We start from the raw sequence: 23,532 nt of genomic DNA, 5'->3' as shown, positions 1-23,532 counted from the left end.
ATGTACTTACTTTCTACACTATATGCTACAATTAAATAATAGTACCAAAAACTAACATTTGTGGTAAGACCGTATTTTGTAAAGAACTTTCTCATATAATTATTTCATTCAGCCCTTACAACAAACTCAAGAGGTAAAAATTGGCAATTTAATTAATTTCTGCCACCCTAGTGGTGTTGTTTTTGTTGTTTTCCTTTTGGCTAATAGTCACAGGCTTAGTTTTATAATTTAACTTTTTATTTTGAGGCAAGTGTAGATTCACATATAGTTGTAAGAAATAATACAGAGATCTCATTTATTCTTAAACCCGTTTTCCACAGTGTGGCATCTCACATAACTATAGTACCATACCACATCCAGGATATTGACATTGATACAGTTAGGATACAAAACATTTCCATCTCCATAAAGATCTCTCATATTGCCCTTTTATACCAGATGCACTTCCCTCCCACCCAACCCCATTATGAGCCCCTAGCAACCACTATTCTGTTCTCTATTTCTATAATTTTGTCATTTCAAGAATGTTACATAAATGGAATTATACAGTATATAACCTGTTGGGATTAGCTTTTTTCACTCAGCATTCTTGAGATTCATCGAGGTTGTGACATATATCTATAGTTCATTCCTTTTTATTACTGAGTGGTATTCTGTGGTTATACCAAAATTTGTTTAGCTACCCATTGGAGGATATCTGAGTTGTTTTCAGGTTTGGCTACTACAGATAAAGCTGCTATAAACATTTGTGTATGGGTATTTGTGTGAACATGAGTCTTCATTTCTCTGTAGTACATAAGTCCGGGAGAGCAAGAGAGCATTTGCTGGGTCATATGGTAGTTCCATGTTTAGTGTTTTAAGAAGCTGCTAAATGTTTTCTAGAGTGACCATACCATTTTACTTTCCACTAGCAATGTACAGGTGATCCAGTTTCTTTGTATCCTTACGTGCATTTGGTGTTGCCCTTATTTTTTATCTTAGCCTTTCTAATGAGTGTGTAGTCATTACAGTATTTTTAGATGGTCACAAGCTAGATACTTAGGAAAGTGTAGAAACTTCTACTTAGAGACGTGTGTGTATGTGTGTGTACACACACATGAATATATGAGAGATTCCCTGTGCTGTCAAATTTAAGTAGACATATAATGGAATCACTTCTTGTGCTCTCAGTTTAAAATTGAGTAGGTCATGAGATGAAAGTCTCCTTCTTTGAGGCAGCAGTTGAAATTAGTAACCAATAACGTAATGTCTTTTCTTCTGGTTCTAAAGGTTGTTTGATTTGCACTGTGAATCTGTGAAGTAGAAGAAGAAAATGATATATATTAAAGTAGCACTAAAGCCTAGGAAAAACAGGCTCTTGGGACTTGGGTAAAGCAATCAATTTCACAATTTTATTTGATTAAAATAAACTAAATAGTTTATATGTAGTGATTACATTCATTATAAACTTTCAACACAATTCATATCAACACTATATTGGCCTTCTGCTCATCTTTTTTATAATTTTATTTTTTTCTATGTCTACTAAATATTTTGTTTAATAGGTTCCTACCTTCATTTATTAAAAAAAAAAAACCTCTCTTACGGAAGTCTTCAAATATATACAAATAGTGTAATAAATCCCAGTGTACCCACCACCCAATTTCAAAAGTTGCTTTGCCCATGGTCTTTCTTGTTTTAGCTATACTATTGCCTATTCCCCCACCAGTGTTATTTTAAAGGACATCTAAGGCATCATATGAGTTCATCCCTAAATATTTCAGTATGCATATCTAAAAGATAAGGACTCATTTTACAAAATACCATTATTAATAAAAAATAAAATCCATTATTATACATATCGAAATAATGAAAAATAATTCCTATTTTCAAATACTCAGTGTTCAAATTTCAGATTCTCTTACAGTTTTGTTTTTTTCTCACTGTTTTTTTTTTAAGATTTTATTTTATTTATTTGACAGAGAGAGAGATCACAAGTAGGCAGAGAGGCAGGCAGAGAGAGAGGAGGAAGCAGGCTCCCCATGGAGCAGAGAGCCCGATGCGGGGCTCGATCCCAGGACCCTGAGATCACGACCCGAGCCGAAGGCAGTGGCTTAATCCACTGAGCCACCCAGGCACCCCTCACTGTTTTTGTATTTGAATTATGATCGTAATAAGATCCACACATTGCTGTTAATTGATATGTTGTTTAAGTTTCTTTAATCTTCTATAGGTGTTTTTTTTTCCTCTCTCTGTCTCTCTCGATCTCTCTCTCTCTCCAGTGCAATTATTTATTGAAGAAACTACATTGTACTGTTATAGTATCTCACAGCCTGCGTTTTGCTGATTGCATCCCAATAGGGTAGTTTAACATATTCTTTGCATTTTAAAATATTCCTGGGGCACCTGGTTGGTACAATCAGTTAAGCACTGACTCTTGGTTTCAGCTCAGGTCACAGTCTCAGGGTCATGGGATCAGGCCCTATATTCAGCTTTGCACTCAGTGTGAAGTCTGCTTGAGATTCTCTCTCCTTCTCCCTCTGTCCCTCCCACCTATGTGTCCTCCCTCTCTCTCTAAATAAATAAATCTTGTAAATAAATATACAAATAAATAAAATATTCCCCTACCCTTTAGTTCTATTGATTGGTACTTGTATATAGGAGCTTAATTATATTTAGATTTGAGTTCTTCTTTTTTTCTTTTTTTTAAATTTTCTGCGTAATAGTATTCATTGTTTTTGCACCACACCCAGTGCTCCATGCAATACGTGCCCTCTCTATTACCCTCCACCTGGTTCCCCAACCTCCCACCCCCCGCCCCTTCAAAACCCTCAGGTTGTTTTTCAGAGTCCATAGTCTCTCATGATTCATCTCCCCTTCCAATTTCCCTCAACTCCCTTCTCCTCTCCATCTCCCCATGTCCTCCATGTTCTTTGTTATGCTCCACAAATAAGTGAAACCGTATGATACTTGACTCTCTCTGCTTGACTTATTTCGCTCAGCATATAGATTTGAGTTCTTCTTGGCAAGAATATTTCATAGTCAGTGCTGTGTGCTTTCACTGATTGTCTCTTATTGTGATATTAGCATCAGTTGATGCTCAAGGCCTATGTCCATCCATTGATCCACTAGTGGTTGATAAAAATGAAGATGTTTTAATTCTGTCATGATCATTCCTTCTTTGTTTTTTAGCTGGAATATTTCCATAAGGAGAAATTTCTCCTCATCTACTATTTGGTTACCTGTGGTACAGTTTATATATAAAAGAATAAAAACTCACTTCTTTCCCTTTATTTGCTATTTTCAGTATAATGATTTGGTTCCCTGGCATCCTCCAATGCCTACATGGTGGTCTTTTTTTGAAGTATTATGAATTTATGGATTTGAATATATTTGTGCTACTCATTTCAGTTCAAAGGTGTTCGACTGTGACATATACCACAATGTATACCAAACTTCACTTAATCATTAGGCTCTTTTATGTCTAATTGGAGCAAAAGTGATGTATCTCCTTTGAGTCAGCCACAACTCATATGTCTGTTTCAGATTTCAGTAATGTGATCAGCAAGAGTGATGTGAAGTCATTAGCTGAAGCTGATGAACAGGAAGTTGTGGCTGAGGTTCAGGTAAATATATTGGTCCTCCAACACATCTCTTATATTGGCCCTTTTTAAAGATTTGAATCTAACATGAGAAAGGTGCTGTCTCAAAAGAAGGGAGGCTATTGATCAGACATTATAAATGTGCATTGCACCAAACTATACTCAGAAAGTTTGCAAGAGGTATCAAATTGAGGAGGAACAGAAAGGAGTCAGTGGGAGTATGGGGATTGGACTGGTACTGGATCCTACTGAATGGATAGAGAGAGTTTCACAGGGTTGGGAACAGAGTCAGATATATTCTGTGCTAGCTTTTTTTTTTCTATGCTAGTTTTTTGAACCACATTATAAGAATGTTCATTACAGGGCTATGTCTGATTGGAAAAGAATAGGAAGTAAAGGTTTGTTAAAGTTCTGTTTGTGATTATCTTGCTCTGGGAAGTAAAAAATAGACTTTTGTTGTTAGGTTAAAACTTGGTAACTCTTAAATATTCTGCATGTTATATAATACATCACATCAGAACATGTCATGTCGGGGCACCTGGGTGGCTCAGTGGGTGAAAGCCTCTGCTTTCGGCTCATGTCATGATCCCAGGGTCCTGGGATCGAGCCCCGCATCGGGCTCTCTGCAAAGCAGTGAGCCTGCTTCCCTTCCTCTTTCTCTGCCTGCCTCTCTGCCTACTTGTGATCTCTGTCAAATAAATAAATAAAGTCTTTTAAAAAAAAATTAAAAAACACGTCATGTTACCTTTTACTTCTTTAATGCTATCGTGTTCTTGAATACATTTATCACCTCATAAATTACAGAAGAATAGAATAGGACAGCAAATAAACAAGTTTTGGATTTTCAAAAGGATGTGCTAAGTGATAAATAAATAATAATAATAAAAAAAAGGAATGACCTATTTTAAAACATATTCTCCCTCATGTTAATACACTGTATAAAAAAAAGAATAGACTGAACAATGAAGTTCTTTTTCATCTGTGTGTAACATTGTATATCCTATAGCAGTGTCTTATTTTTACTAATTGGTAAATGTGCACAGAGGTCTCCAGAAATGTAGTGTACACACTTCTACAACTTTTTGGCTTTTTAGAGGAATTATTATTATTATTACTGCCATTTTATAATTATTTTATTCTTCCACATTGACTATTGCTAGACAGTTATTAATTGATCAGTTTTTTATCTCTTTTATACCTACATTTCCTCAAATTTGATTATACCACATAGTATCATATCATATATGAAAATACTGCTGTACAATACAGTTGGAATTTATGAAATAACTGACTGATCTTGGTGCTTTGTTTGCAGGAATTTTATGGTGATTATATTGCTGTGAATCCACATTTGTTTTCCCTCAATATCTTGGGTTGCTGCCAGGTATGGAAGAAAAGGATAAAAAAATAAGTTTATTTATCAGGTGGGAGTTAATTCAGCAAGTAATTGGACTTGTAAGAAAAAATTCAAATATTTTCTCTGAATATGCATTTTTAACAAAAAGGTTCGAAGTTGGGATCCAACCCAGCTATCCAGAACAACTCAAGGACTGACAGCTCTCCTTTTATCTCTGAAGAAATGTCCCATGATTCGTTACCAGCTTTCATCAGAGGCAGCAAAGAGACTTGCAGAATGTGTTAAGGTATGGCTTTCCCTATCCCCAGTTCCAAAGCATCAAGACCATTCATTTCCTTATCATATTTCAGAAACTATAGCAATATTTTTCTACAACCAAAGGGGTGATGTGTTAGGTTTATTGGCAACGAGGTAGATCTTTGTAATAAAAAAAGCAACAAACTAGGACTAAAATTTTTAGACTTAACTCAAGAAACATTTGCAAGCTAAATAAGTTAAATAGTTATTTTGATCCAATTAAGCCATTTGTAAAGTAGAGTTTTAAATCCTAACCTCTTAAACAAGATGCTACCAAACTTTTTTAAGCCTTTGAATCCTTTTCGGAAGGCCTATGAGGGTGCAAAGAACTATTGTTAAATGTGTTTTTTATGTATTAATTTTCTGTTTATCAGTATGGAGTTTTCTCAAAAAGTTGAAAATAGAGCTACCCTATGACCCAGCAATTGCACTACTGGGTATTTACCCCAAAGATACAAATGTAGTGATCTGAAGGGGCACGTGCACCCTAATGTTTATAACAGCAATGCCCACAAAAGCCAAACTATGGAAAGAGCCCAGTTGTCCATAAATAGATGAATGGATAAAGAAGATGTGGTATATATATATATTATTTGTGTTTGTGTATATATATATGTATGTATATATATATATATATATACACACACAAAATACATACATACACACAATGGAGTATTATGCAGCCATCAAAAATGAAATCTTGCCATTTGCAATAAAATGGATGGAACTAGAAGGTATTATTATGTGAAGTGAAATTAGAGAAAGACAGTTAGCATATGATCTCACTGATATGTAGAATTTGAGAAACAAGGCAGAGGATCGTAGGGGAAGAGAGGAAAAAATGAAACAAAATGAAACCAGAGAGAGAGACAAACCATAAAAGACTCTTAATCTCAGGCACACTGAGGGTTGCTGGAGTGGAGGGGAGTGGGAGGGGGTGGCTAGGTGATGGACATTGGGGAGAGTATGTGCTATGATGAGTGCTGTGAATTGTGTAAGACTGATAAATCACAGACCTGTACCCCTGGGGCAAATAATACATTATATGTTAATTAAAAAAAAGATTTATGTTTACATTACCAACTAATTGGTTGACCAAACTATCTTTCTCTCTCATTCACAGCAAGTAATAACTAAAGAATATGAACTATTTGAATTCCGGCGGACTGAGGTGCCTCCATTGCTGCTTATTTTAGATCGTTGTGATGATGCCATCACCCCATTGCTAAACCAGGTGCAGAACCCTTTATTAGCATAATAGAAGCATGATTTCAAGTGGTATTCATCAAAATGCAGATATGGAAGTGAACAGAGTGGTCCATGTACTTGCCTCTTTATTTTCAGCTTTTTTTTTTTTTTTTTTTTGCCTTGTATTTCCTGGTAGTTTGGTATCTCTAGTCTTCCAGCCACAGTCATCTTTGGTTCTTTCTGCTGCCTCATCTTTCCTGTCTTTTTCTGCCACCACCTTCACCCCAATCAAGACAACTTCTGGATTCTGTAGTTTCTCCTTTTACAGTGTCTATCTGTAGTATTCCATTCTTCTTTCCATTCATCCATTTCCATTCTACTGCCAGTACCTTTGTGTAGACCCTAATCTCTTAAAGGAATACTGAAATAGTCATTGACCCATTCCTCACTTTTAATTTTTATTTTATTTTATTTTTAAAGATTTTTTTGTTTGTTTGACAGAAAGAGAGAGAGCACAGGCAGGGGGAGCAGCAAGCAGAGGGAGAGGGAGAAGCAGGCTCCCCGCCGAGCAAAAAGCCTGATATAGGGCTCGATTCCAGTACCCTGGGATAATGACCCAAGCTAAAGGCAGACGCTTAACCAACTGAGCCACCCAGGCACCCCTTATTTTATTTTTTTATACGAGATCAAATCTACACTTTTATTTACTTTTCAATAAGTTTAAAGCCTTGAGGGTATAGCACCGTATGGATTCTATGTCCAGTGGCCTTAGTATGAAGGTTGGTTAAGAATTTGAAGTGAGTCATGCCACTGTTTCCATGATTATGAGTTACCTTCTCCAGATTCCTCTGGTTTTGCTCACTTTGCCACCAGGAGTCACTGTGTTATTCTTTGCTTTGTACACATAAGCACATCTCTTGCCTAGATAGAACTTAGTTTCATCTTGAGCATGAATACCTTCAATTTTAAGAGCTGTATGCTCCCTCTGGTTCTGGAGATCCTGCTTATACCCAGCAAAAATGGCCTTATACCATAGCCTTCCAGGCATATTTATTATTTTAGGAGTCCTGTTCCCAGCAGACCTCCACAGGCTCCAAGATGGCTGAAACAGGCCTTGATTCCCCTCTTTTAATTTCTTTCTTCTCTAATATATTTCATAGACACAATGTTATTAAATCATTTTTCCTAAAGAACAGTTCTGATCTTACTACTCCTGGCTTAAAAATCTTCATTTGTTCCCATTTGCCTACTAGCTTAAATACAGATTCCTGAACTTGGCATCCAAGAGCCTTCACAATATGTGTCCAACCTTAACCTACAGCTCACTACTCTGCAGATATGTTGTGTAGTTTCTGGCCATCATTTTATTCATGTTGTGACTTCTGCCTAAATGCTGGAATGTTTCGAATACCTTCTCTCCCTATTTTCACCTATCAATATTCTTCTTCTTTAAAACCACTCAAAACATCTCCTTAAAGCCTTTTATTCTTTTAGTCAGACGTGTTCTTTCTCCATAAAATTACTGCAGAACTTTGTCTTTCTTATGTCTTTTGCTTTATTTACCATGTTGTACCTTTGGTTGTTTTCACACAGTCCTTCAAGGCAGACTCTGTCTTACTGTGTTTGTTCTTCTGCAAGTAAAAGAACAATACTTCATACAAAGTAGAGGCTTTATTAATAGTGACTTTGAATTCATAGGGAAAGACATAGTTAATAGTTCAGTTTCTTCCCAGTTTGTCTTCGTGTTAATGCTAGGAGAACTCTGTAGCTGTGGAGTGCAGCTTCTCTATAATAGGATAGCCTTAGTCCTAAAATGCAAAGTAATATATGATCACTCAAGAAGTTTTGATAATATAAAAAAGTGGAAAGATAAACGAATGCCTGTAATTCTATTTTCCAAAGAAAAACAACCATTTATTCAACCAATTTCACCGAAGACTTATTATGTGCTAGATATTGTGTTAAGTATTGGAGGTAATGGGGTACCTGATGGCTCAGTTAATTCAGTGACTCGTGATCTCTGCTCAGATCTTGACCTCAGGGTCATGAGCTCAAGCCCTGTGTTGGGTTTCATGCTGGGCATGCAGCCTACTTTAAAAAAAAAAAAAAAGTATTGGAGGTAAAAGATTAAAAGATGCAGTCTCTACTCTCAAAGAGCTCATGATGGTGAGAGAAGTAACTGATCATTTTAATAATAGAGTAAGTACTAATGGTAGAAGCATGAACAGGATGCTGTGTGGAAGCATAAATATTTTGTTATACATATTTTGCATGCTCCCACAAAGCTTGCTTTTTTTGGAAGATATTATTTCTTATTTAAGAGAGAGAGAGAGTGTGTGTGTGTGCACGCACGCAACAGGGAGATGGGTCGAGACAGAGAATCTCAAGCAGACACCTCGCTGAGCACAGGGCCCTACTCTGGGCTTGATCTCACAACCCATGAGATCATGAACTGAGCAAAAAACCAAGAGTCAGACACTTAACCAACGAGCCACCCCGGCACCCCTGAAACTTGACTTTTTAAGGATTCATTTGTCAAGTTATTTTAGGAAATGAAGCACCGTCTCTTATAATCTTAAGTTCTTTCTTTCTTTCTTTCTTTTTTTAAGATTTTATTTATTTATTTGACAGACAGAAATCACAAGTAGGCCGAGAGGCAGGCAGAGAGAGAGAGAGAGGGGGAAGCAGGCTCCCTGATGAACAGAGAGCCCAATGTGGGGCTCGATCCCAGGACCCTGAGATCATGACCTGAGCCGAAGGCAGAGGCTTTAACCCACTGAGCCACCCAGATGCCCCCCTTAAGTTCTTTCGTAATAAATCTAGTTTGCTTAAGATGAAGTAAAAGTATATAAATATTTCTAGCATTTAGATTCTAGATTTAGAAGCTAATTTGCTGGAAAATACTTAGTTTTGTATAATGGACCTATGACTAAAAAGAACCCATTCTCCATAAATGGTGAGAAGGCAAAATTTGGGGTTTCTCCATTCCATTTTCACCAAATATGTTCACATTTTGTAAAAAGGAAACCAATCCTTCTTCACAATTCATATTAAGTAAAAATATGAAATAAAATGGATTCAGAGACGAAGCTTCCAAATATGGTGTATTTTGATCAACTCACAAGGTTTATTTCTGATAATATTAGTGTACCCAGGATAAATATAGCACCACTCAGATCTGCAAGAACACACTTCTCATGCTGCAGAAAACCACAGAAGCGTACAGGAAATGGTACAGCTTGTAACTGCAGTACCAATATAGCCCTATCTGTGAAGCCAAAAATATACTCTTAATTCACAGGCAAAAACTGAAGCTAATGATAGATCTAATTTGTTTTCTTCTATCAGGAATATTAATCTTGTTGCCCTTCTTCCGAAAGTGTAAAATCTACAAGTATTTTGACTTTTAGTTTAACCAAATTATGAGTCTTAATGCTTAGTAGAACACAAAATATTAATAAAAGTTGAACTAAATAAAGAACCTCTGTGTAAGGAAGACTAGTTGCTAAAAATGTTATCCATTTTTGTTTTCCTGAACATTTACTATTTGCATGTTTTGTCAGTTACCAATTTTTTTTGTCATAATTCTTCATTTAGTGGACATATCAGGCCATGGTCCATGAACTGCTGGGCATAAACAACAATCGGATTGATCTTTCCAGAGTGCCGGGGATCAGTAAAGACTTAAGAGAGGTGGTCCTATCTGCAGAAAACGATGAATTCTATGCTAACGTAGGTGGTTAAAAATTTTTTTCATTGTTTTTAGTTGTTTTTATGTAAGAAGGCCAGTATTGACTTGTTCGAATGAGAACAGATATGGGATTTTATGTGGAAGGATGATAGATGCATCCTGTAGATAAACTATCTCAAGAGAAGCCGGAAGACTTGGATTCTGACCCTTTAACAGTGTATTTTTTCTTCATAGAAATCACATATTTAGCTTTGTATTTTTAAAATTAGAACCCAATTTATTTGCTTCCTTCCCTTCTGTAGCCATTTGTGAGAATAGTAATGGTATTCATCACCAGTGTCCTGGCCAATGTCCAGATTTGGTCATTATAATGGAATTTTCTTGCCCTTCGATTCTGCCTTCAGGATTCTTTTTCACTTCTTCTTTTAAATGGCCTGACAATCAGACTCATTGATAGAATTGTGTTTCCATGTTCCTTTTTCACAGAATATGTACCTGAACTTTGCTGAGATTGGTAGCAATATAAAGAATCTCATGGAAGACTTTCAGAAGAAGAAACCAAAAGAACAGCAAAAACTAGAATCAATAGCAGACATGAAGGTAAATTGAACATGTTCATGGATGACTAACATGCAAGACTTTGGAACTATTCATGTAAGCAACATTTCTGGAATATTCTCAGTCTGATTTCTGACTTGATTCATTTTGTTTGGTTTGAGACAATTTTCTATACTATTTCTCTTTAGGAAACAGTATAGTGGAAACTTCATCACAAGCCATGTACTTCTTTCCATTCTTCATTAACATTTGGACTACTTAAAGGGTCAGTCTACTGACATGTACCAGTTCTTCTCTCCTAAAGCAGAAACAAAATGCCGTGGGATTGAAAGTCGTAGATGCCTTAGTCTGGGCAGAACAATTCCTGCTTATTTTTTCCCTTCATATATGTCTGTCTTCAGTCAAGAAATAACAGAACCCCCAATTGCTGTTTTTCCCATGGCAGGCCTTTGTTGAGAATTACCCACAGTTTAAGAAGATGTCTGGGACTGTGTCAAAGCATGTGACAGTGGTTGGAGAGCTGTCTCGGTTGGTCAGTGAGCGGAATCTGCTGGAGGTTTCAGAAGTTGAGCAAGAACTGGCCTGCCAAAATGACCATTCTAGTGCTCTCCAGGTATCTATTCAGTCCAATTTGATGAGCACCTACTATGTGTAAGGCACTGTGCCAGGCAGAGCAAGAGATACAAAGGCAAGTAATCCTTCTTCACCAACATGGAATTTATAATCTAACAAGGAGTTGAGCCAAGAACACAGATTAATTTTATTTAAGATAGATACAGGAACCACAGGAGAAGAATAATGTGCAATAGCAAAGGTTTCAGGCAGTTAACTGGGTATTTAGGAGGGCATCCTAATCTATTAGGAAGAATACTAGACTAAAATCAGAAGATCTGGATTTTAGCCACTTGCCACCTACTGGCTTTGTGACCTGGAGCTGTTGGCTTAATTTCTGAGCCGGTTTCTTTATCTGTAAAATAGGTGTAATGGTATTTATCTCACAGTGTTATAAGGAAGATTTTAAAGATATGGTATATGTTAAAATGCACTAAGTCTTTTATTATTGTACACCTGCTCTTCATTCCATAAATATGTAAATGCCTGCTACATGTACATTGTGCTATAAAGATCCAGAAGTATGAAGAAGAAAAAGATACCATACTTTTCCTCAAAGAGCTCACACTATATAGTAGGGAAGAAAGAAATTTAAACCAGGAATTACCATGCTGTAAGTGCTATGATACTAGAGGTATTTACAAAGGGATATGGAAATACAGAGGAAGAACAACTGTTTCCCCTAAGGATGCTGCTTCTTGAAGAAAATGTAGATTCTTGAAGAAAGTAGATTTGGGTCTGGACAAATAAGAAGGAGGGCACCAAACAGAGTAAAAGTGCACCAGCCAGAGAGAAGAGGGGAAATTCTTGGCAGAGAGAATGCAGGCATGGATATGTGAGGGGATATGTGAGGGGAGAAAAGTAAGGGAACAGAGAATAGTGCGGTGTAGCTAGTGCAGGGTACAAGATGAGGAATGGTCTTAGATAAGCCAGAAAGACAGCCTGGGGCCTGATTATGGCCATTGAAAGGACTTTGGGCTTTAATCTTAAAATGTTGAGAGCTACCAGAGCATTTTAGAAGAAAAGGAACATAATCAGAACCTTGCCGCAAGAAATTTATAGCGTTGTTGAAGGGAAAAAACTAAAGCACAAGAAACATTTATGAGGTGTTTCAAGGTAATAGTTAATTAAGTCAAAATTGTGATGCTGACTATAATTAGACTTGAGGTTATCAGGGACAGTTCCTTAGAGAGGTGATATATTAAGATGGACCATCAAGAATGAATAGAATCTGGGGGAGGATTTCAGTCAGGGATAACAGCAAAAGCAAAGAGGCTGAGTATGCAGAAAATAATAAACTGTGACCTGTTGGAGAGTGGGTGAGGAAGAGAAATAGGAGATAAATTGAATTGGTAAACAGGAACCAGTTTATGAAGAAGCTTGTAAGAGGAATTTGCACTTGCTCAGATAAGCAGAGAGATCCACTGTAGGGCCATATGTAGAAAGTTGATATGATGAAAGTAGTATGTAAGGAAATTTAATCTAATAAGGATGCTTTGGAGGTGAAAAAAACTGAAGTTAGGGTAGTAGACTCACAGTGATAGTACTAAAAATGTTCCGTAAGGGCAAATCTGAGAGATAGTTCAAAGGGAGAAAACAATTTAGCAACAGATTGGATACAAGGATAACTAGACAGAACAAATCTAATAATCCCAAGGTTCCTGAGAAATGACATTGTGGTATCAATCACAATAAGTCACTTGGGAATGAGAGTCCTTTGGGAGGTAGCCATTTCTAAAGCACTCACCATAAGACCATAGTAAGTGCATTTTCTTATTAATAGGACCCAATATTCTACAGCTTAGTCTCTTTCTTTCCCTGCTGCAATTCGATTTGACTTTATAAAATAAAACCAGCCTGGTATAATGGAAACAATACAGGCTTTGGAGCCAAACTGTCCTGGCTTTTATCCTGTCTCTACATACCAAAGTTTTTTGGAAAAAAAAAAAATAAAAAAATTACTTATTTTGCCCAAGCCTCAAAGATAAAGATTTCAAACAATAGACTGTTACCAGGATTCAGTGAGATCTGTAAAATGCTTCACATGCAGTAGGTGCTTGGTAAATGTTGGTTCCCTTCCTCTAAGCATAATGCTTTAAATATATCGTGTAGCTAAAATAAAGAAATCCACTCACCTGTGGTTGCTTTAGTTATAGTGAGGTCTTTACTGGGATTTAGAATTTGCTACTTTTTGATGTTTATTAAGATTTCCTCTAAAAACACCATCAGTTTGAAAATTGTAAAGATTCTACTTGTTTATCTTTATGAAAAGTACTTTCGTCAACACTTTGAATTTTATCCCTGTGTTCTTAAATCCTTTCAAAGAACTTTTAGGCCGATTTTATTTTTTTTAAATTGTATTGATTTCTAATTCTTAAATAGATGGTATAAGTACTTGGTGAAAGAGGTATGTAATGAAAACTCAGTCAGTTAGTGGTCTCACCTGCATCCTTACAGTTATTCTGTATATGCACAAGTCTGGGGGAGTGGATCTCCCTCTCTTTTTTAAATTCAAATAACAGCATACTGTACACATAGTTCTGTATTTTGCTTTTTCACTTAACCTTGTATCTCAGAGACTGTTCCAGATCAGAACCCGAATACTCATTCTTTTTAATCACTAAAGTAGTATTCCTTTATAAAGATGGCAATCTGTTTAACTTGACCAACTTACTTGAAACAGTACTTACTAATAACAGTTTGCAGTTTTGTGGGCCTCATAGAAGTATTCCTATGAAAACTTTTTTTTTTTAAAGATTTTATTTATTTATTTCACAAGTAGGCAGAGAGGCAGGTAGAGAGAGGGGGGAAGCAGGCTCCCTGCCAAGCAGAGAGCCTGATGTGGGGCTGGATCCCAGGATACTGGGATCATGACCTGAGCCAAATGCAGAGGCTTTAACCCACTAAGCCACCGAGGCGCCCCCTATGAAAACTTCTTATTTATTTTTTCTAAGAAAAAAAAATTTCTTTTCTAATTTATTAAATGAAAACAAAATATTGTCCTATAATTATATATATTACTATATATTAAATATAATTATAATTAAATATAAATTTCCTTCTGTTTCTTTATCTTTTCTTTTTCCCTTTCAAACAATAGAACCAAACTTAACCGCCTGCCAGTTTTAGTATCTTTATTAATGTTTTTTTATGTCTCTCTACATACAAAAAGCAGTTAGACAAGGTTACTATAATTCCTTGCCTGGATATTTGAACTCTAACTCGTAAGAAATATGAATATTTCTTATTCACTTTAAAAGAAAAAAATACTTTAAAATATGAATTCCATTTGTGATCCACTTTATATTTTAAAAAGTTATCCTTTGAAGGTTTTCTTGTCCGTGTTATTAGGGTTTTACAGTGAGCAGTTGATTTGGACTCCCCCACCATAAAGGATTTCTTTGGCAACATGATTTAAATAGTCTATAAAGGGAGCTTTTGTTTGATAATGGGCACATGCCAGGGGCCTGACCCCTAGATGGGTTATAGCATTCCTTGGCTTGACCTTAGATGATAATATGTCATGAAGTAATGAATTGAGGTTTTTGAGCAGAGATGACGTTTGCTTTACTGAATAGTAACTATATCATGATGAAGGGAAAAAAATTCATATATTGCTAAAAAGTAACATAAATTGCTGCCACTTCTAACCAGTTATCCTACAGGCTAACAAAAATTTGATTTAGAAGAACTTTCACTAGAACCAAACTGCAGCATTCTATCATTAAAACATATCTATAGCCTTAGAAAAGACTCATTTGATCAGTGAGGAAGATTTTTTTTCATGACCTGAAGAGATATATCTTCAGAAAGTAAGCAGTTTTCCCCCATTGTGCGTCATATCATAGCTTTTCATTTAGAAGGAAGAACTATTTTTATATCCTTCTTTCCTGACCTTGGGTAAAAGACCTCAAATCATCCTATTAAAGATACATAGTAAAGACTCAATAAATACTTGTTAGAAAAATGAAGAGGAAGAGTTCTATTTGAAACAGTATAGAGCAGTGGCTAAGAGCTTGGGACTTTGATGGCTTGGGTTTGAAAATTTTATTAGTCTTTTTGTCTGTAAAATCACAGTACTTACCTTAAAGATTTTTGTGAGGGTGCAGTGAGCTAGTATGTGTAAAGCACTTAATATGGCACCTGGTTCTTGCAACATTCAATAAGTAGTAACTGTCACATTATCTGTGTTATTATTTGATGACACATTCTATTTTCTTTATGACATCCAGGACATTGTTTTCTAATCTACTCATCTCCTCAGATCTCTTTCTCCCTGATTTCACAAGGGGTTTTGGCTTCTCATTAAAATCATGAGAGGGGCGCCTGGGTGGCTCAGTGGATTAAGCCTCTGCCTTCAGTTCATGTCATGATCTCGGGACCCTGGGATCGAGATCCGCATTGGGCTCTCTGCTCAGCAGGGAGCCTGCTACCCTTCTCTGCCTGTCTCTCTGCTTCCTTGTGGTCTCTCTGTCAAATAAATAAATAAAATCTTAAAATAAATAAATAAATTTTAAAAAATAAAATCATGAGAAAATTATTTGGGACACATTGAGATGACAATTTTCTTTCACCAGTTAAGGATAAAAATGATCATTGTCTCTCTAAACTAACATTTTGCCAGTGTTTCAAACAGTGTTGACCAGCAGAAGACCTACAATACAGCTAAATTTTATGTTGACTAGTCATTAAGGAAAAGAATACTGACTCAGATGTATTTACCAGGCAGTGGAATTGGGTCCTGCCTACTTTCTGTCATTTCTATCATTTTTCCTAGATAAGCTCTCCCACAACACTGTTCTCTCAAACTGTTAGACTCATTTTTTATCATATCAGCATGTTGAAGGCTTCTGCCAGTTTTGTCTTGCTATTCTAATCTCCTGGCTTATAATGTTATTCATTGATGATTTTACTACATTTATGTGGTAGTAGATAACAACAAGATAGAGTTCCTGTTCTGGAGGTCAAATTAAAACAAAAAATAATAAAGACTATTTTTTGTTGCTGACTTCATCTATAATTTATAAAAATTTGTTCTTGTGCTGCTTCATCATAGTTTTGGCAAAAGAAAATAGAAGAGTAGCCCAAAACAATGGAAAGATCTTTAAATATCAGAAAAGAATTGGTTTTTGTTTGTTTGTTTGTTTGTTTTAAAGATTTTATTTATTTATTTGACAGACAGAGATCACAAGTAGGCAGAGAGGCAGGCAGAGAGAGAGGGGGAAACAGGCATCCTACTGAGCAGAGAGCCCAATGCGGGGCTCAACCCCAGGACCCTGGGATCATGACCTGAGCTGAAGGCAGTGGCTTTAACCCACTGAGCCACCCAGGCGCCCCAAGAATTGTTTTTTAATTAATATTTTTTGAGTGAGCATTAGCTCCTTTTTGAAACTTGACCTTCAGAGAACGAGTTTTTGCTTTTCTTTTCCTATTCCTTGATTAGCATATATGAATGTTAGAATGAATTCTGTGTTTGAATGCTATCTTCTTAAGAGGACAATAGTTTTCTTTCACTCTTTACTCGGCCACTGTATTGTGAAATGTGCGTTTCTCTCTTGAAAGTCTCAAGACTTATGGAAATTTTAATAAGAAAAGAGAAACCAATAGTTCATTATGTAATTCATTCATATTTCCAACATATAAATACCACCATGTAGCAGATACCTGCTGTGTAATTAGAAGTCTCAGATTGTTTTCTCCTCTTCTCTGGTTAGTACCCTGGAATCTCAATATAACATATGCCACTGGCAGTCAAGCTGATGAGTCAAGTGGCCATGAGTGAAATGTTCAAGATTAAGATCCAGGCAAACAAAAATGCCCTTCTTCTTCAAGGATTTACATAACTGAAAGAGAAGAAAGAACTTAGCTGTACCTACATGTTTCCTTTCATGAGTAAATAGATAAACCTAGCTGGAACTGCCACCTGAGTCATGGGTTGGGTCCTAAAGGATCAAAAGTAAGCAAAGTAATCTACTCAGAGTAATCTTGGATCAGATCCGGCCACATCCTCAAGAGAGAGTGAAGAGTCAAGCCAGGGACTCTAAATACAAGCACCAGATCTCAAGGAAGACAAGTGTATTCTTTAATGGGAAACAGCCAAGAGTCAAGATGTGAGTGAAAGTAGTTAGAAAGGGAGCAGGAAGGGTGCAGGCTGATTGGGGCAGTCTTTGTCCCTATACCAGTTTTGTGGTTTCAGCAAATCTGAGAAATTGAGTAGATTTAAGGTAAAAAGAGAGTGATCCCAAAGGCAGGAATTGAAACATTGTGCTATTTAAAAAGTGGCAGCAGAGATCCCAGTTTAAAAGATGTTTTTAAACTGGGTGCCTGGGCGGCTCAGTGGGTTAAGCCTCTGCCTTCCGCTCAGGTCATGATCTTAGGGTCCTGGGATTGAGTCCCGCATTAGGCTCTCTGCTCTGCAGGGAGCCTGCTTCTCCTCTCTCTCTCTCTGTCTGTCTCTGTCTGCCTCTCTGTCTACTTGTGATCTCTCTGTCAAATAAATAAATAAAAATCTGTTTAATTTTTTAAAAAAAGATGTTTTAAACTTAGGCTAAGTTAATTGAGAGATATAAGAAATAGCGTATTCTTAATAATTTGTACTCTGAAATTTCTTCATATTATGATAGAAACACAAAGTGGCAAATTTGAGCAGATATTCTAAATAGTCTGTATTCTGTGATTGCTCTGGAAAGGGTACTGCAAAGGAAAAAAAAGTAAGGAAATTCTTTTGACTGTAGGGTTTAAATCTAAAAAAGAGAAATGTCTTCCCTTTTGATTCCTTAAAGACGAGGCTAGGGAAATATTCACCCAGAAAAGCAACAATAGAAATCCTACCCAGAGACCTTCCTACTTGAGAGCCACCTGGGAGGTTCCGCATGTCATCGTAGTCCTCTTTGGTGTGAACAGAAGAGTTCTTAAACATTAGGCCTGGTTGTTGTGAAGTATTAAAAAGATCAGGTATGTGAAAGCTTCTCATAAGTTGTAAAGTTCCATTTGGATATATGTCCTCAGATTCTAGTGCCCTCCAAAGCTCTTGCCAGTCTTTCAACCCAACCCATTCCTTTCTCTGATTTCCATATTCCTGTTAAGAGCATCTCCTCTCTTAGTCTCCGAGACTAATTCTAACACTTAACTGATTCTTTAGGGCCTTTTGCAAATGTCACCTTCTTCATGAAGTCTTTCTTGATTCCTCAGGAACCAGATGTACTTTTCTTCACTCTGTGTCCCCTTCCCCGCATTGTGCTGATTCTTTCTGTTTCTTGTTTTGTTTTTTTTCCCTGCATATATATATTTCTATTATAATACCGCATATGTTTTCCTGAAAAACCTCCTCCCATTCTGTAAAATTATGTACTAAAAATAAACAAGTGTTATGGGAAAATAGGTTTATAAGCAGGTCACTTAAAATCTATGTAACTAAAAAGAAATCTATAACTTTGTATTCAAAGCCCTAATAAAAGTAGTGACAATCCTAACAAAAATTTAGTGCAGTTAAATCTCCACAGGCATTTGCACCTAGAAATATACTCCGTCCATCCTTTGTAGCCTTCCTTATTCCTGGGATTTATATTTTATTCTTCAAGATGTAAGGTCAGAAAAACTTTTGCTTCTCATACAAACTAGTTTAACCAAAATTAAAAATACAGTATGGGAATATCAGTCAGTTTTTAACTGTCATTTTGTTGCTTTTTAACTCAGAGAAATGTCTTTGCATCCATTTTATTTGCACTTGCCCTTTCCCCAGATAGCTTAATACAGTGGAAAATACAACAGTTCTTCAAGCTACAAAACCAGCTACTTCTTGCATTGCAGAAAACTCTCGTGTAGGATTTACATACTTTTTTCTTAACATAGAGTTAAAGTTTCCTCTTAAAGTGGAAGCTTGACCCTATTCCCTTCTTAATACTAACATGCTGGAAAAACTGCATATAAACCATTATACCTTCTGTGTTAAACTGACACCATTCCCATATTTAATGATCTCGTACAGTTAAAGTGGGTTCAAGAAGTGTGCTTTGTAGCAGAATAGGCTGTAATTGTTTCATTCCCCTTCACCTCTTTGTCTGTGAACTCGCTAAGGACAGAAACTGTGTCTAACTCAGCTCGCTATCCCCTCCAGTGCCTGGCATAGTGCCTTATCCTTAGAAGGGAATAACAAAGTAGTTCTTGGCTTGAATTAATTTGTTCTGCTGCATAATAAACATAAATATTATACTACAGGGAAGTTCCTTAATGTGAGGATTGGCAAAACCTAAATGATTTTGTCTGGCTTCCTTTGCTGTCAATACCTGCCCTGTTAGGATCACAGGTGTTCAGTTTAGAGGTTAGATGCTTTACATACTCATATCTCTGAAGGCCATAAGGAGACATATTGTTACATCTGATGGTTCTTGGAGATTAAGCCCCATCAAAACTCTACCAACTTGTCTCCATTTCACTGGTCAGTCACTAATGCTAAGCAATAGTTTTGCAAGGCAGTGGGTCAGTTCTGTTATGTGCTTTGTTGATTGAAATGGTGGAAATGGTATATGTTACTTGTTTCAGCAAGGAAGCTGCAGGCTTTTCCACCTGAGACCATAGACTCATCAAAGGAAAGAAAGAAGGAACTATCCATAGTTAAGTTCATTTTTTTTTTTTTTAAAGATTTTATTTATTTATTTGACAGAGAGAGATCACAAGTAGGCAGAGAGGCAGGCAGAGAGAGAGGAGGAAGCAGGCTCCCCACGGAGCAGAGAGCCTGATGTGGGGCTCGATCCCAGGACCCTGAGATCATGACCTGAGCCGAAGGCAGCGGCTTAATCCACTGAGCCACCCAGGCGCCCCAGTTAAGTTCATTTTTGTCCTAAAGCAGTTACAATGGGAATTTTTTTCCTTGTTTAATTCTTTTCTTAGGCAAAGGCATTTAATTTTCTGTAGTTGAAACTAATGCTAAACCTATAACCTGTACATTGCCATAGTAGTAATCTTAGTCATGAACTCCAATGCATCACTGCCATTCAATAATTATTAGACCTCAGATCTTATACATCACTTAGGTGAAGGGGGGATAAATATCAGCTCTTTCTTTTTTCAGAATGTAAAGAGGCTCCTGCAGAACCCTAAAGTGACAGAGTTTGATGCTGCCCGCCTGGTGATGCTTTATGCTCTACATTATGAGCGACACAGCAGCAATAGCCTACCAGGACTAATGATGGACCTCAGGAATAGAGGTGTTTCTGAGAAGTATCGAAAGGTAACCATTTCTATATTAATCCCCACCAAATAGCTAGCAACTCGATTATTCTTAGCTCTGACAAATGAGAACTCATACTGCCTTTTTTTTTTTTTAAAGATTTTATTTATTTACTTGACAGACAGAGATCACAAGTAGGCAGAGAGGCAGGCAGAGAGAAAGGAAGGGAAGCAGGCTCCCTGCTGAGCAGAGAGCCTGATGCGGAGCTCAATCCCAGGACCCTGGGATCATGACCTGAGCCGAAGGCAGAGGCTTTAACCCACTGAGCCAGCCAGGTGCCCCCCATAATGCTTTTACTTACAGAAATATATAACTTTGCCCTCTCATGTCTTCATTTCCTTAATAAAGGCATTTTCTTATGAAGTGAGTTTCCTGATCCCCAAGCAATAAGAGGTGGTTTCCCTTTTTTCCCTAATAGCTCGTGTCTGCAGTAGTTGAATATGGTGGTAAACGGGTCAGAGGAAGTGACCTCTTCAGCCCCAAAGATGCTGTGGCTATTACCAAGCAGTTCCTCAAAGGATTGAAGGTACGGCATGTTCTCTGTACTTTCCTAAATGTAATTCAGTGGAGGCCCCTGCGTCTGAGGGTGAATAAATAAGATCTTCAGAGTAACTTCAGGATTGCTGCTGATTTAGTACTATGTCAGTTAAATGAAATTAAAGCAGACGTCCTCCCAAACGTCTGTTTCTATATTGGAACAGTATCAGCATTGGACCAAACAGCTGAACAGGGAATAATAGAATATTTCCAGGAAATATCCCAGAGTTGAAAATAGTTCCATTAGTTATAGCTGTTTTACTCCATTTGTTTATCATTTAAGATTTGTTTGGTAGTTTTCTTGGAAGGATATTAAAGATGAAGCAAACAACTGTAGATCTTTTAAAATTACTATTTTCTTAAAATGGCAAAAAAAAAATTAGTTTTAACTACAAGCCTTTCCTACAGTTCCAGAAATGTTTCCATTTTTTTGAGTGTTTCCAGACTCCTTTTCTATGTGGTCTTTTCCTCCTACTTGCTCTACCTATCATACAACATTTTCACAAAAGGGTAAGAATCACTGAAAAAATGATAAAGGATTTAAGCAATCCCATTTTTTAAATTCTTTTATAATATCTAGGCTTAAATTACAAAGTATTTTTATGAGATTAGAACATTTCTAATTGATGAAAAGAAATTTTTAAATTATTTAACCATAAAATTCCCATTTGAATCCATCCTGTGAAATCCCTGTTGAATGCCTGTCCTTCTCTGATGAGTATCACTAACTGTTATATTCCAAGTTTCCCGAAAATGATATAAGAATCATCTTCCCCTGTCTTAGGGAGTAGAAAATGTGTATACTCAACATCAGCCTTTTCTACATGAGACCCTGGACCATCTCATCAAAGGGAAGCTTAAGGAAAACGTGTACCCTTATCTAGGCCCCAGCACACTCAGAGACAGGTAAGATAACCAAGATATCAATAATGAAAACCAGAAACATTAATAATATAGGAAATGTGGAGTGTGGTAAGAAACAACTAAGATGTTACTGCTCTACTCCTCCTTCCACTGTTGTTTCAGTTCTGAGAATCTTCTGGTTTTACATGTGTCAGGGTTAGATATAAATTCACCTGCTAAACCCGCAAGATTATTTCTTTTGAAATAAAGAAAGAGGTGCTTTGAAGTATCCCAAATACTTGTATTCTGTCCTTTAGTATCAGATGAGTTTACTTATGCCATTTAAGGTTGAGTTCAATGGCATTTAACATTTGGAGTTTCAAGCATAATAGCCAAATATAGATCTGCTGCTTGGTTGCCTTCCAGAGCAGGTTGTTACTATTTTTGGTGAGGACTGGACTTTGCCAAATGTGGCCAGCATACAACTGAGACCTAATTAACAGAGGCCATTTGTTACACAGAATCAAAGGATGGTTTGCTTTTGGGGTATTAACTGAAGGAAGCAATTAATTGTCATTTTAATCCAGTTATCTGTCAGGTTTTGTTTTTTGTTTTAAAGATACTATTTATTTATTTGACAGAGAGAGATACAGTGAGAGAGGGAACACAAGCAGGGGGAATGGGAAAAGGAGAAGCAGGCTTCTCACCAAGCAGGGATCCTGATGTGGGGCTCGATCTCAGGACCCTGGGATCATAACCTGAGCTGAAGACAGACACTTGAGCCACCCAGGTGCCCCGGTCTGTCAGTTTTAATAAAAGAAAACTCCTCCAGATCAACTTACTTAGACCAACCTGAAATTTTAAATATGCACAAAGTCTACTTTGTTACAAATTATATTGTATATTTTTTTAAAACTGAGACCACATATTATAAAGAGCCTAATATATGTAATGGAACCCTATCTGATAGATTGATGTGTGAATTATTACCATTGGTAGAATTATTCTATTATTTCAGCTAATCATAACCTAAGAGTCTTGGAAGAATAGTGTTTTATATATATAATAAACTTCTGAAAGGAAAAGATGACTCTTTCATATTTGTTCCAATTTGTTCTTTTACAAAAAACAAAGCAAAACAAAAGAAATTTGGTAACAGAACAGAAAAGAAAGATCTTTTAAAAAATCCAAGGTTGAGAGGCAGAATATCTGGAGTTAAATTCAGACAGTACATTCATTCAGATAAAATGTTTAAGGACCTTGATGCCAAGATTCAGAAATCCCAGCTAAGTGAAAAGTACACAAACCAGCCTGAAGCTATTTACCTATCATAGAGGCTTTTCAAAAAAACAGTATCACTCTATTAACTGGCCTTCTAATTAGTATGACAAAAGTAAAAATAGTACTTTTTTATGAATTTCATTTAGGAATTATCAAACAAGAAATTAGCTATGTATTGCTAAAGAGACACCATAGACCACCAGAAAAGTATATTGTGTATGTTAGTTTATAACAGCAAACCTTTCTAATTTGGGTGATTCATTTCCAAATAAAGCTCAAAATGATGCTTTTCCAACAAAATGCACATTTATCTGTTGTCAGCATCTGTTAGCATTTGTCACTATCACCTAAATACAAA

The 23,532-nt window shown here is 36.6% G+C and overlaps 1 protein-coding gene and 1 pseudogene across 1 annotated transcript in view; one reads left to right on the top strand and one right to left on the bottom strand.

Annotated features, from left to right (window-relative positions):
- VPS45 (vacuolar protein sorting 45 homolog) overlaps positions 1-23,532 on the top strand; it is a 70,902-nt gene that overhangs the window by 4,889 nt on the left and 42,481 nt on the right. Inside the window, exons 4-13 of the mRNA XM_046000009.1 lie at positions 3,526-3,605; positions 4,897-4,965; positions 5,087-5,224; positions 6,359-6,469; positions 10,021-10,155; positions 10,601-10,714; positions 11,118-11,285; positions 20,355-20,513; positions 20,932-21,039; positions 21,835-21,956. Of these exons, the coding sequence (XP_045855965.1) occupies positions 3,526-3,605; positions 4,897-4,965; positions 5,087-5,224; positions 6,359-6,469; positions 10,021-10,155; positions 10,601-10,714; positions 11,118-11,285; positions 20,355-20,513; positions 20,932-21,039; positions 21,835-21,956 (1,204 nt within the window). The remainder of the gene's footprint in view (positions 1-3,525; positions 3,606-4,896; positions 4,966-5,086; positions 5,225-6,358; positions 6,470-10,020; positions 10,156-10,600; positions 10,715-11,117; positions 11,286-20,354; positions 20,514-20,931; positions 21,040-21,834; positions 21,957-23,532) is intronic.
- Positions 7,128-7,471, bottom strand: LOC123946716 (annotated as a pseudogene).

Source organism: Meles meles, chromosome 1 (assembly GCF_922984935.1).
Source record: "Meles meles chromosome 1, mMelMel3.1 paternal haplotype, whole genome shotgun sequence".
Lineage (NCBI taxonomy): Eukaryota > Metazoa > Chordata > Mammalia > Carnivora > Mustelidae > Meles > Meles meles.
Note: the sequence above shows the minus strand (reverse complement) of the source record. Positions and strands in the feature narration are given on the sequence as shown.